This window comes from Plectropomus leopardus, chromosome 24, assembly GCF_026936395.1.
Source record: "Plectropomus leopardus strain MGB_pleo_1.0 chromosome 24, ASM2693639v1, whole genome shotgun sequence".
In the NCBI taxonomy this organism is placed as follows: Eukaryota; Metazoa; Chordata; class Actinopteri; order Perciformes; family Serranidae; genus Plectropomus; species Plectropomus leopardus.
This window is the reverse complement of record NC_142199.1, coordinates 15,098,658-15,111,484: the sequence shown is the minus strand read 5'-3', so window position 1 is coordinate 15,111,484 and position 12,827 is coordinate 15,098,658. Positions and strand designations below refer to the sequence as shown.

The 12,827-nt window shown below is 37.9% G+C and overlaps 3 protein-coding genes and 4 non-coding genes across 7 annotated transcripts in view; 1 reads left to right on the top strand and 6 right to left on the bottom strand.

Annotated features, from left to right (window-relative positions):
* Positions 1 to 91: 91 nt before the first annotated feature.
* nop58 (NOP58 ribonucleoprotein homolog (yeast)) lies at positions 92 to 7,509 on the bottom strand. The gene is made up of 15 exons (XM_042513056.2): positions 7,335 to 7,509; positions 5,943 to 6,019; positions 5,793 to 5,845; positions 5,107 to 5,231; positions 4,894 to 5,030; positions 4,634 to 4,698; positions 3,682 to 3,816; positions 3,434 to 3,579; positions 2,828 to 2,954; positions 2,453 to 2,616; positions 2,226 to 2,360; positions 1,749 to 1,810; positions 1,507 to 1,658; positions 1,288 to 1,421; positions 92 to 580 (listed from the first exon to the last, which is right to left on the bottom strand). Exons 1-15 carry the CDS (start codon positions 7,377 to 7,379, stop codon positions 518 to 520), a joined length of 1,620 nt encoding a protein of 539 aa, XP_042368990.2. The 5' UTR covers positions 7,380 to 7,509; the 3' UTR covers positions 92 to 517.
* Positions 2,687 to 2,774, bottom strand: LOC121963093 (small nucleolar RNA SNORD11B). The gene has a single exon (XR_006107197.2). It is a non-coding gene; the product is annotated as a small nucleolar RNA SNORD11B (small nucleolar RNA).
* Positions 3,042 to 3,126, bottom strand: LOC121963092 (small nucleolar RNA SNORD11B). The gene has a single exon (XR_006107196.1). It is a non-coding gene; the product is annotated as a small nucleolar RNA SNORD11B (small nucleolar RNA).
* LOC121963090 (small nucleolar RNA SNORD70) lies at positions 4,770 to 4,859 on the bottom strand. Its single transcript, XR_006107194.1, has one exon. It is a non-coding gene; the product is annotated as a small nucleolar RNA SNORD70 (small nucleolar RNA).
* Positions 5,666 to 5,754, bottom strand: LOC121963091 (small nucleolar RNA SNORD70). The gene has a single exon (XR_006107195.1). It is a non-coding gene; the product is annotated as a small nucleolar RNA SNORD70 (small nucleolar RNA).
* A 507-nt stretch (positions 7,510 to 8,016) lies between the features above and the next one.
* On the bottom strand, positions 8,017 to 10,776 carry LOC121963008 (phospholipase A and acyltransferase 2-like). The gene is made up of 4 exons (XM_042513366.2): positions 10,677 to 10,776; positions 9,999 to 10,119; positions 9,076 to 9,374; positions 8,017 to 8,668 (listed from the first exon to the last, which is right to left on the bottom strand). The coding sequence occupies exons 1-4, from the start codon at positions 10,692 to 10,694 to the stop codon at positions 8,573 to 8,575; spliced, it is 534 nt and encodes a 177-aa protein (XP_042369300.1). The 5' UTR covers positions 10,695 to 10,776; the 3' UTR covers positions 8,017 to 8,572.
* A 641-nt stretch (positions 10,777 to 11,417) lies between these two features.
* The window catches only part of LOC121962649 (diacylglycerol kinase zeta), a 113,548-nt gene continuing 112,138 nt past the window's right edge, over positions 11,418 to 12,827 (top strand). Inside the window, exons 1-2 of the mRNA XM_088074427.1 lie at positions 11,418 to 11,875; positions 12,143 to 12,255. Coding sequence (XP_087930553.1) covers positions 11,753 to 11,875; positions 12,143 to 12,255 — 236 coding nt within the window. The 5' untranslated portion in view covers positions 11,418 to 11,752. The remainder of the gene's footprint in view (positions 11,876 to 12,142; positions 12,256 to 12,827) is intronic.

The following is a 12,827-nucleotide window of genomic DNA, read 5'->3' as shown; positions in this document are numbered from 1 at the left end:
ATAATTACGTATTTGAAATTAGTTCACAGAATTATAGAATGACATTTTTATATTCATATTACAGCAATGTATAAAAATAAAATCCACACCATTACAGCAAATACTGTTTATTTCATGAGGGCAGACGTTCAGTCTTAAACAATGCAAAGACTTGTCTAAAGACAAGCTGGGACTCTTTCCTCATCAACTCATCGCTCTGATCTACGATAACGTTTCATTTATCAAAAAAAAAAAAAAACAACAAAAAAACCCACAAAACTTTCAGATCAGAGTAATAGAAACTATCATCATTTTAAAAATATAGATTTACTTTAACTCTTATGACTGTGTGCTGTCGAACTGCTCCTAACTTGCAATTATAAAAGGAGATCCAATGATGATTTTCTATAACGAGCAATTTTTGAGGTCCAAAAAACAGACATTTAATACAGTTTTGCCCTCATTAGATATAAATGTATGACACAAACATGAAATCACATAAAAACTTAAACAGAAAATATATACACTCTCCACTTTTTCACTCGGCGTCCTCCTCCTCTTTGACCTTCTTTTTCTTCTTCTTTTTCTTCTTTTCTGTCGACTGGAGAGAACAGCAATGAGCACGACTAGTCAAACCTTACGAGAACTGTTTTTACCCCTCAAAAACCCGGAGCAACAGCAGTTTCCTTGTACAGCTTTCAGGTGCTTTTTGCAAGTATTAAAATGTTTAAAACACGATTTCTTTCAAAAACATGAAACAAATCTGCAACCTGGCATGAAATGTCCTGTAAATGGCAATAAATTAATTAATTAATTAGTTAATTTAAGGTGACAAGAAAACAACCTAAAACTTAGCTTTAAAAACTATCAACTAAATTGTGAAAAAACATCAAGAAATCTATATTTATCCTTATCATTATATATTTATATTGGATTAAAGAAATGATAATATTATTAGTTTACTTTAGCACTTTTTTCAGGTCATTTTATTTTTTTTTAGTTTTAGTTTTCTTTCCTTTTTTGCTAATTCAGTTAATGTTTTTGCACCATTTTTTTTCCTAATTCAGGTAATTTTCTTGCAAATTTCTATTAGTTTTCTTAATTTAGGTAATTTTTTAGCAACTTTTTTCTTTTTCCCTAATTCCCTAAACTTCTTTTGTAAAAATGAAAAAAAGTAATAAAAAAATGATTTTTTTCTAATTTTGGGGACATTTCTTAAGTTGCTCATTGCCCTTTTTTCATGTTTTTGAAAGAACGTTTCGCCCAGGATTCAAAGGGTTAAGCTCAAGTTTCCAAACACATTCCTACCTCTGTCACTGGCATCTCCTCCTCTTCCTCCTTTGATTCCACCACTTCTGCTTCCTCTTTCTTGTCCTTCTTTTTCTTCTTCTTTTTCTTGGTTGTTTCCTCTGCTGCTGCGGACGTTTCTGCTTCTTCTAATACTAAACAACATAAATAAAACATGTTGAGCATCATAAACGCGACAGTGGACAGCCACGAAATGAGTTTTATTCCTGTTTTACACACCTTCTATTAATGGCTCCTTTTTGGCCTTTTTGGGTTTGACTGCCGGTGTTACGGGCTCCTCCTCCTCCTCCTCCTCCACCTCCTCAAACTTCCTCTTCTTGGAGGTGGAGGGAATAGTCGAGTCACCGGATGGATCGTACATTCTCACTTCACTGTGGAGAAACAAAAAGTTGCTTTAAACGTTTCGGATTTGCACGTGAAAATATAATATCAACGCAAAGGGGCAGTTTGTGACGGTTCACCTCTTGTGCTGGTATTTGTCTGCCTTTGCCATCGCTTTGCCCGTTCCGCTGATTCTTCGGATCTGAGAGGGAAAAAAATAGATGAAATCAGATATATTATCACTGACCTATTTAACCCTTACGGACTGTTTGGTGCATTTTACACTCTTTCATTCTTCAGTTTTTTTTAAATAATTTTGGCTGTGGTTTGCAGAGATTGTGTATTTTTGTTTAAACTCGGAATTTCAGCTCCTACAGTCATTCGAAAATACATTTTGGGAACAAAATTGCTGCGTTCATACTGGTAAGTGCAAAAAATGTGTTATTGAAACACATTCAAACTGCAATTTTTGATCCCACGGCCATCAAAGCTTAAATGTAACGGAATAATAATACAAAGGAGGCATGAAAAGAAAATACTGAAGTACCTAACATTTGCTGTTAAGTAAATGTACTTAGTTACATTCCAGCACTAATGAGGAGACCTCTGGTACTCACTCCTTTCTCCTCCAGCTGCCGCAGCCTGGCCTCCAGTTTGGCACGGTTCTCTGCTCCCATCTCTGCGTTGGTGTCCTCGCCCAGGGCATCGTAGCGAATAGCCAGGGCTGCTTTAGCTGCCAGCATTCGGGAGATCTGGACAATATTTTGACAGAAAAAAATGTAACTTATTTCCTAACCAGCAGACTGTGATGATTATTATCTGATCCAGCTTCTCGTGAACTCACCTTCCCCTTGTTCTTGGCGGTGGTCTGGCCCACGAGGGAGGCGTGGTAGATGAGGCCGTACTTCGGAGTGTCTTTGCGAGTCTTCAGGGCTCTGAACAGAGCCTTCTCTGCTCCTAGGATCTGCACGGTGGATGCCGGATGCTTTGCCAGATTCAGGAGGGAACCTGAAATAAAACGAACAGAGACGAGTCAGTGAAGACGCTCTCTGCAGCAGCTGCTCAGCGCACCGCTCCGGACAAGCTCAGATGAGGTAGTGACTTAAAAGCATCAGGTTTTTTTTTTTCAGGAAAGCGACATCATGTCGTCATCATCACCGCTTGGCTGCCTGTCACACACACACACACACACACGCCTCTACACGTCTCTGTAGCTTACCTGCGTGAGAGATGAGCCGGGCGCCGACCAGCTCGCCCACCATCACCGTCAGGTTGGGTGCGATCGCCATCATTCGGTTCTTTAAGTAGTCGTACAGCTGAGTGCGGTATTCTGAAATCTCTATCACCTGCAGGAAAGAACATTCATGTTACGGCAGTAAGGGGAAACGTGTCAAAGCGGTTCGGTGTTGACGAGCGAGAGCTGTTAAAAAACGTGACTGTTCAGATGAGGTAGTGACTGAAAAACCCACACGATTTGTTTCAGGGAAAAGACAACTGTCGTCATCATCACCACTGTCACTTCAGCTCAGAAATACAACAGGAATATATATATATATATATAAAATAATAATAAAAAAATTAATTTCTTTTCAATTAAAAGTTTTTCACACGTATTAAAGCTACGTTACATTTTTCAGCTACAGAAAATAAATTCACCATTATGTTAAATCAATGCAACTGAACTGATTACACACATTTCCATGAGTTTTCCAAAACTTTCAAAGATTTTTAATAGTTCAATGACTTTTCCAGGCCTGGAAAATTCCATGACTGTGTGGGGAAAAAAGTGCGTCTTGGTCTGAACACGTAATGAAGACAGACAGACCTGATCACACAGGTGCTTGATGTTGCCGATGTCCTGCTCCGACACCTCCGTTCCCATGGAGATCTCCGCGGCCAGCTTCACCTCTGCCTCGATTTCCTCGGGGAGGATTTCGGACAGATCAGAACCTGCCACGTTTGTGCGATCACCTGGAGAAGCAAACACGCACGTTCAGCTACTCGGGAACACTTGTACTGAGACTTTCATACAGCTGCTCAGGAAGATGATTTTGTTCGTTTGATTTTGTTTACCGATATGGCGAACAGCTTTGCAGTAGGCCAAGTTATCGGTGATGACTTTTCCCAGCTCGGGAAAGTGCCAACCGTACCACTCCCTGCAGCGCATGATGTAGTTGTTGAGCTCCTTATCCAGGTCGTCCAAAAGTGCTGAAGGGACAAAGACAGGAAAAAAAAAAAATCAGTCACAGTGCACGTGCACAACCGAAACAGAAAAAATGGGAAGAAAAGAAAACTAAACTAAACTGAATATATTGGGGTGTTTGGATTGATTGTTGGATAAAACTAGTTGTCTAAATTTGATTTTGATCAGGCTTGCTGAAGCTTGAGGAAAGCGGAATTTAAGACTTTTTAATGCCGCTCAGACCAGTGTTACAAAAACTAATATTAACAAAAAAAAACAGACACGACACCAATTATTTTAAAAATTTTAACAATGAAAAGTCAGAACAAATGTTTTAAAAAAATCATAAAATCCCAACAATCCCACATCCAATGTCTTTACATTTTTTTTAACTTTTGATGAATGGATTTAAGGCATTCTAAAATGTAATTAAAAAAAATTCTAAATTTAATTTAAAAAAAAAACATGTATTGGCACATATTGATCAGGGTTGGGGAGAGTTTTGCCAAGTATTATTGTAACATAAAACACAATTTTATAATTTTAATGCAAAAAAGCATTTGGGTTTTCTTTTCATAACAATTACCAATTATATTAATATTTAACCATGCAAAATCAGAAAAAAATAACGCTAAAATCCCATATTAAATGTCTCCGCAAACTAAAAAAAACCCCAAAACTTATTAATTCCGATTTTAAGGCGTTTTTTTAATTTTTTTTTTTATTAATTAAAAATTCAAATTAAACTTCAAGTGAGCTGACATTGAAAATAATTCTTATCTGCAGCCGTATGTATCATTATATAATATATATTTTTATGCATCATAAAAAAATTCCACTTACAGATGGCTTGCACAATCATGGTGTCCACTTTGTCCGGACTGAACTTCAGCTTGTAGCGGGACAAACTGGAGAAAACAGAAAGTAAGACTTATCAATGAACCATTTTACACTTTTTAAATCTTCCTGTGCCTCGGGAGAGACTGCTGCCTCAGTGGTAGTGACGAATGCTGAAATAATTCCACAAAATTGTTTTCGGACAGCAAGTGTAATCATAGGCAGCAGTCGCGTTCATGCGCCGTGGTGCCCGAGTGCGATCGTACCTGTGAGCCAGCCCCAGAGACATGGCGCTCATCTCCCTGGGAGGAAGTCCGGTGATGAGGCCTTCCATCTGGCTACGGATGCATCTCATCAGCTCAGCCACGGCGGGGCTGTGGACGCAACTCACGTCCAGCTTTTCCTGCAAACCACAGCGTTTTAGAGCCACAGCGCTTCACTTAACTATTTAATACAAACGCACATGTGAAGTCACTTACTTTAATAACGCCGCCCAGCTTTGCATCGCTGATGGCCAGCTGCTCGTGAGCTTCTTTAGCAACTATTTTCTTCAGCACTTTCTTCAAACTCTTGCCGACTTTCCCCTCAGTGAGGGCCGTGGCAGCTGAGAGGCACAAGTCAGGAATATTGCATCAACAACATCTGCATGAACTACTGTATAAACACAGAAAACAGTCATATGTCTGAGGGAGAATTGTAGTTCCTGCAGTTTGTGATAAGTAATATATTACGAGGAAAAATACAACAGAAACACTTTAAGTGATACACATGAAAAACAATGAACATGTTACATTATCATAAAGTATATATTTGGTTTGCAAACATAAGCTGTAAATACTTGGATTCCCATCATAACAAGTTTAAGATCAGAAATTTATTGAATTATTTACCAAAAAACAAAGATGCTACCAAAAAAAAACCCAATAAAAATCAACTGCCCATTTATGAGCATTGTTAAAAAACATTTTTAAATATAAAAATCTATTTAAGTAATTTTAATAATTAATCCTTCTATGTCTAAACTACCTACTGACAGCAGACACCGTGGTCTCAGTGGTAGTGACGAATACTGTGAGAAATGCCTCATGTTTTCATCGGACACAGAAACACATCACAGACCACAGATCTTTGGTGTATATCAACGCACAAAGACGCGTGTCCTTACCTGCCAACGCCTCTGTTGTGTCCTGAAACTTCTCAAAGTGCTTCAGCTTCAAACTAGAAGGAGAAAAACAGAACAGTTAATGCTTTATGTAATCGACACGAGTTGCACAGAATCACATGACGACAACGAGGCCATTCCATCAATACTTACATTTTGTTTGCCTTTTCGGGAGTTTCAAACTCCTTATACAGGCTGTCAACTTGCTGCAGCTTAGATTCATCAAGGACCTGAAATATGACAGAAGCTCTTAAGTTTGTTTATATATATATATATATATATATATATATATAGTTATAATTAGGACTGAAAAATTAGGTCTGGGCAGCACTGATGTATGAACGAGTCAAACCAACACATGTATGCAAATGTACACATTTTTCAAATAAAGCTGCACTCCAGATTCAGTGCTAATCAGTGGTGGATAGTAACAAAGTACATTTACTTAAGAACTGTACTTAATTAAGGTCTTTGAGTGTTATTATTATTTTTAAAGGTATTACTTTGACTCCACGACATTTTAAAGACAAATATTGTACTTTTGACTCCACTACATTTCTATGAAGGCTCAGGTTACATTTGTTTTGACGTCAGTGGATGTTTTATTTTTTTTCCTCTTTTCTAAAATGCAAAAGTCCATTAACTGTCATCATGCAGTTCAGCTTATGTGTTGTGGTTTTGTTCCCATATATCTACCTCACACATGTGCGACTCAGATTGAGCAGCTCATCAGTAGAGAAAGGTAGATAAGAGAGTTCAATGGCTACAGCAGCAGATTAAGATTCTCCAGGCCATACCTCAAATGCATGTTTATAATTATTAAAATTAAAAACAGTGTTTTGCTTCAAATGCATGCTGTGTTTACAATGCAATAACTTAATAGTAATTTGCAATCCAACTTAGAAAGCAGGTCAAAGTTTCATTTTTTTTTCTGAGAAGAAAAAAGACAATGGTGGCCCTTTTGTCAATTTACGTTTCTATGGACATTAATACAAATAAGTCAATGACTTTAATGTGTTGTCTTACAGCTATTAGGATCTGTAAATGTGACAATATGATACAACTGAGATTTGTTTTTTGTACTTTGAACACTCAAGTATTATTGAAGGCGACTTTCTCTTGTATTACATTAGTATTTATACTTTTAATCGAGTAAGAGGGTTGAGACTTTGTCCACCACTGGTGCTGATCATGTAATAGCACCATATTTATGATTAAATGTCCAATACGCACGTGAACGTTGTGTTATAAGCAGCAGAAACAGTGGCCTCAACACGCACGTGGTAACAAGGCCTTCTCACCGCCGACTTTAACGTTACCAAAAAACACGCACGCACACGCATGACATTACAACAACGCCTTAACACAGCTATGAACAAGTTAAAACATTAATATGTGCTTTTTTTCCTCACTGCCAGTTACGCTGTACACGGTTAAAACTACATTGTTTCTGGGTGACTAGCTAGGAAGCTAAGCTAACTCGAGTAGCTAAAGCGTAAAAAAAATGTCTTATTTTTTGTAAGTGACAGGAAACAGAATACATACTTTAAATATCGCATATCCAGCGGCTGTCTCGAATAACACGAGCATTTTGGCGGCTGCTCGGTTACTTTACAGGGTTTAAAACTCTTTTCTCGGAGTCTCCTCCACGATGCTGCTCCCACTACGTCTGAAACACACGCGGGCACTGCGCACCCGGCCACCGGAAACTGCTGTCTTCTTCTTCTTCGACGTTTACTGACGGTGGGCAAATTTGGCGCATTACTGCCAGTAAATGTAGATTAAAATGTCGAATCGGACTGTTTTTTTTAATAAATAAATACATTGCTAAATAACTACGATATTTTCAGGATGAAAAGCGAGACATGTTTCCCTTTTTTTATTTTGTTTGTTTAATTATTTAGTTCTAATGGATATTTTTAATATATTTTTCCGAACAAGAAATGTATATTATTGTAAGTATTATTATCTTATACATGTCCTGCTATTTTTTTTACACACTTTAATTTTATTTTAATAGTTGGTATCGGTTGTTTTTTGTTTTGTTTTGTTTTTTAAATTAATGAAATTAAGTACATTTATGACATGAAAAACACTTTCTACTTTACTTTGTCCAGCAGGTGGTACTCAACCTGTATAAAAGTGAGATGGCACTGGGGATGAGAAGAATTTATGATTCTTTTTGAACAAATGTTCCTGTCTAACAAATTACCTCTGGGGGTTTCAGTGACAGTTTGCTACTTCTTAAAATTTTATTTATTTTTAAAAACTTTTTATTTATTCAATATAAAAAAGACCCACACACATACAACATACAGCACAATGGAGATGTTTACAACCCAATCTCGTACTTATATTTTTATTTATTTTTTGGTCCTTTCATGTCCGTATTCAGAATATACAGCTGCTTTTTCTTCTTCTTTTTTATTTTTAATGATAAATGAGTGCAAATCAATAACCTTTGGAATATGGCCAGTTGGCTGGATAAAATATAAATATCTCATGGGCTGCAAACAATCAATCAATTTACCCAAACAATTATTATTATTTAATTGATAATTAAATAATAATAAATTGTTAGTTGCATCAGTATGGTATATCTTTTCCACCCAACACTGACAAAAAAAAGAAAAAAAAAAGACAAAATTCTTAAAGTGGCATGATTCCAAAGAGATCATCTTGTTTTTGTATAGTTTATAGTAACTAACTATAGTTAACCATTCTTAAAAGGTGCGACCACCGACTACTGTCATAAAGTGGAAAATACGAGCACATCAGAGGGCTCATTCATCCTCTGGGGACGTTTCTGCAGAGTCAATGACCTTTTGGAAGGCTGCAGTCGCGTCCTCACACTCTAAATTCTTGGTTCTTGCTGGAATCTGACGGAGAAATAACAGTAGAACAGTCACTTAATGGTCAGTACGGTCCACACACGCACACACACACACAAACACACAACTATCTAGCTATCTATAAGGGTTGAGCAAGTACACCATTATCTGTATCTGTTTGACCAACTTAATTATCTGTGTCCCTATTCGTTCTCAGAGGGGGCGGGGCTTGAACCGAAAGTGGGTGGGGTTTAACCTGGATGTTGGTGATTTAAGCCTGAAATTAATATGGCTTTATTTATGATTAATTGGAAAGCTAGAACAACTTTTAATATAACAAAAATCACATCACAATTTTTAACAACTGTTTTCTAACTGTTCTAAATTACATTTATGAAAAAAAACAACAAAAGAAACATTGCAAAATGTTATTTTTTGCACTGCCAAATTCGTACCTGGTTGCACACAGCTTTTCCGTAGCGCACAAACGTGGCAAAGTGCTCACAGTTGAGACTGAAGAGGTTATATGTGAAGACCTTGTCAAGGAGTGCATCTCGCCTTTGTCTCATGTCCTCAGGCGATGATGGCGTGAAGAAATGGCGGTTGTTGCTGATCAAGACGTGGGCTCCTTTTGGTACGTTGACCTCGCCAAGAGGCACTCTGCGGATCTTGGTCTCCCGAATAAGAAAGTCACCACATACAGGCAGCCATGATTCTATGGACGTACGTATCCTGTTCATCAGCTGCCCTTCATCTGAAGAATAAGACAAAAAATATGGATCCTTTAGATTTTCTGTTTATTTGTACTTACTTTTACTTGTACTTTAGTACAATTTCTTTAAAGTAGTAGTGCTTGTACTTGAGGACAATATTCTGGTACTCGCGCCATCCCTGGTTAAATGGTTTATAAACTGACAGAGCTTATAGAGCTTTTTTAAAGGGTGCTATTTAATAGAATAGTAGCATATAAATCAAAAAGTGGCCTCAACACTAAATATCAAAACATCAGCCATCAGCCAACTAAATTTGGCAACTGAAAGCTGTCAACCACAGGAGCCCTTCACAGCTCAAACACATTCCTCAGATATTTGTCCAGCCATCGTAACGTCATCCTGAAGCACCTGTTGAGGAGTCCTGAGTGCAAAAATCTATTTTTAACCCTGTAACACCTGCATCAGTTAACTTTGCTGCATTTAGAGGCCTTTCAGTTGTTCATTACCGTTCATTACCATTACAGTTCATTTGCTTATTACCGTCTTCCCATATTTTTTGAACGATTTTATTTGCTCACGTTTCAAAGGGTTAAGAAGTCAGTATTGTTTTGTATTGCAGCTTATGTTATGTAATCTATGCATGTAGACTGAATGTTTTACCTCACCTGCAACAGCAAAATGGATCACATGTCCATCTTCATCATACACTCCCCAGTGCGAATATCCAATCGGGTAGGAAAATTCTATCATGTCTCCAAACTTGGCAGTGGATTCAATTTCTTCAACCTGCGTTCATAACAAAAACACATGATGGTAAATAATAATCAAAGAATTAAGTTTCAGATGTGTCTCCACCCTGCTCCACTCCCTTGCCAGCCTTGAAGCAGGTTCAGCCACATTACAATCACCCTGAGGAAGGCTGCTGCCACAAGTGGTAAAACTGACCCCCCTTATTTACAAGTTATAAACTAACAATTTGGATTACATCTATCTCTTGCTCTTATGGAGGTTGACTGCTAGTATTCTGAGTTAGACAAAAGTACCTTCTTAATGAATGCAATGTTATATATGTAATAATGCAGGATGAGTTTAAAATAGGTTCTCTATATATATTTCTTTGCTTTCACAGTTCCATTGGCTTAAGTTGCATTGCTATATTTGCACTTTTCTATTACATAACATTTACCTCCAGAATTACAAAGTGTTATATATTATGAATACATCTTCAAATGGTAAAACATTGTAACATGACTGTTCATACTAAAAATATTTTTATCTTAGTTTTTTTCCACTCTGCTATTACAAGATAATTAACAGCTGATCTTTGTGTTGTCAGTTCTTACCTGCTTCTGATAATCCATGGCTGATTCCTGGTAAATTAATGTCAAGATGGTTGTAGCTCGTGAAGTTCAGTTTGTCCTCACAGGGTGTGTGTGAGAATCTGGTTTGGACTGTTTGTGGCTTGGCATTTATTGGAGGGTAAAAAGACAGCTGATTGGCTAATACAGTGAACAATACCTTAAGAAACTGCCACAAACAAATAACAAATTAAAATAAAATAAAATAAAAATGTAGACGTGTGCATTATTCTTCAATTTTATTCATATAATTAATATTGTTTAAAAAATATTTTATATATGTATATGTATGTATGTATGTATGTATGTATGTATATATACTGTGTGTATGTATATATATATATACATACACACACATATACATATATATATACACACACACACACACACACACACACATATATATATATGTATATACATATGTCATGTACATGTGACCAAGTCACCCCAAATCAATGCTTAATTTTTTTGCTACACCAGACAAATGAGACACCACTTTTAATTGATTTTAGTGTATTTTCTATTTCACAATATTCGATTTTTTAATGATAAATCAGCACTTAAAAAATAGCTTTAATATTACGAGGGGGCGGGGTCAGAGTGATAGGCACCTTACAATCTAATGTAATCCAATCACAAACACGATGTTAGTGTATAATTTTGTCATTTCGTTCGTCCCTGTTATTGGTGGGCGGGTTGTGTGTATTGTTAAATATTCGACGAGAGCGAGAGAGTGCACGAGCGCGAGAGAGAGCGAGACAGGGAGAGAGAGTGCGCGAGCGACCTCACAACTGATGGAGGACAGAGCAGGACACCACCTCAACTTTTCAGCTTGTGGACACCCAGTCCCTGTCTCTCGGTGAGCTACTGTCCCGAACAAACGACACAACTCTGCGATGAACAGGGCGCGCGACACAACGACAGCCTCATTTGCATACGCACCAAAATAGTAACTTCTAAAAATACAGGAGCACAGCAGGAAGCATCTGGGCGCGGAGGACATAATTACCACATTAGACTACAGTTATTCGATAAATAAAGGGGACAGAGACACCGCAGGGATGATGAGAGAGTCCGCTGCCCCGGTGGTGGAGCGGCCCGGACTGGAGGACGTGGCCGAAGAGGAGGACGTGTTCGCCGGTGAGGGGAGCTCCCAGAGCACGCTGGAGCCCCGCAGCTGTCAGGTGTGTGTGTGGGTGTGGGGGTGTTTACCGGTCTGTGAAACCGTGTGCTTCCTTCCTACTACCTACATCCTTAAACCTTAAACATAATAATTGTCAGAAAATGATTTTTGACGTGTCTTGTGTTGTCCGAGAGTTGCTAACGTCGGAATAGGCTAAAAGAGTGGGACAGCTGCGCACGAGCTATGTCCCTCGGTGAGTGGATTTCACTCCATTTGGAAGACTTTATTGATAAAAAATGTGACTTTATTATGTTTGTGTGTCTCTTAGTTCCTTGGGGACACTGAAGTGGAGGGGACAGAGGAGGAGGACGGCCAGCTATCAGTGTCCCAGATGGAGGCAGAGTTTCTCCAGCTGACCCTCAGGAAGCAGGTATCCTACAGGTAGGAAAACACGAAATCAAAAAAGCGGAATGCGACCCACTTTCTGCTAACCTGTTCTACCTGAATGCTACACTTTAGCCCTTCCCTGACTTGCTTTGGCGACTATGTAAATGTTTATAGCACTGTGCACATCTGTGCTTGTGAGAAAGGTAAGTGTTAAAGGTGCTGTCTCACATGTTTATGTGTGTATCCAAAGTGAGAAATTAAGATGAGGTAAATTCCAGAGACTTAAACCTTGTTCAAGCACTATATCAGTGATTCTCAAACTTAAAATTCAAAGACCCAAGGTCCAGAATAATTGGTCATAAGCAAATAACTCTTTTAAACTTGCTTATAACTTCTGAGTATCGTACATTCAAGTTTTAGGCAGTCTGAGACAAAGTGTTTTTAAGCCTAGAGGAAATAAATTCCACAAAAATAGCTTAAACCAAAGCACTGTCCATACGTCTTTGGAAACATGGTTTTCTGGGTCAGCTTTTGTTTTTTTTTTTGCAAATTTGGATAGTGACATCCTCACTGCATTGGCGACGTAATGTGCACTAACAGAAGTATAAAACATTTTTTTCAAAGTA

Coding starts and splice junctions, on each gene's coding strand:
- LOC121963008 (XM_042513366.2), bottom strand. Junction 9,375..9,998: donor GATCCATTTTGCTGTTGCAG/GTGAGGTAAAAC, acceptor CTTATTCTTCAG/ATGAAGGGCAGCTGATGAAC. Junction 8,669..9,075: donor GAAAAGCTGTGTGCAACCAG/GTACGAATTTGG, acceptor TTTCTCCGTCAG/ATTCCAGCAAGAACCAAGAA.
- nop58 (XM_042513056.2), bottom strand. CDS start 7,379: ATGCTCGTGTTATTCGAGACAGCCGCTGGATATGCGATATTTAAA. Junction 4,699..4,893: donor TCTCTGGGGCTGGCTCACAG/GTACGATCGCAC, acceptor TGTTTTCTCCAG/TTTGTCCCGCTACAAGCTGA. Junction 1,659..1,748: donor GACAAATACCAGCACAAGAG/GTGAACCGTCAC, acceptor GTTTCTCCACAG/TGAAGTGAGAATGTACGATC.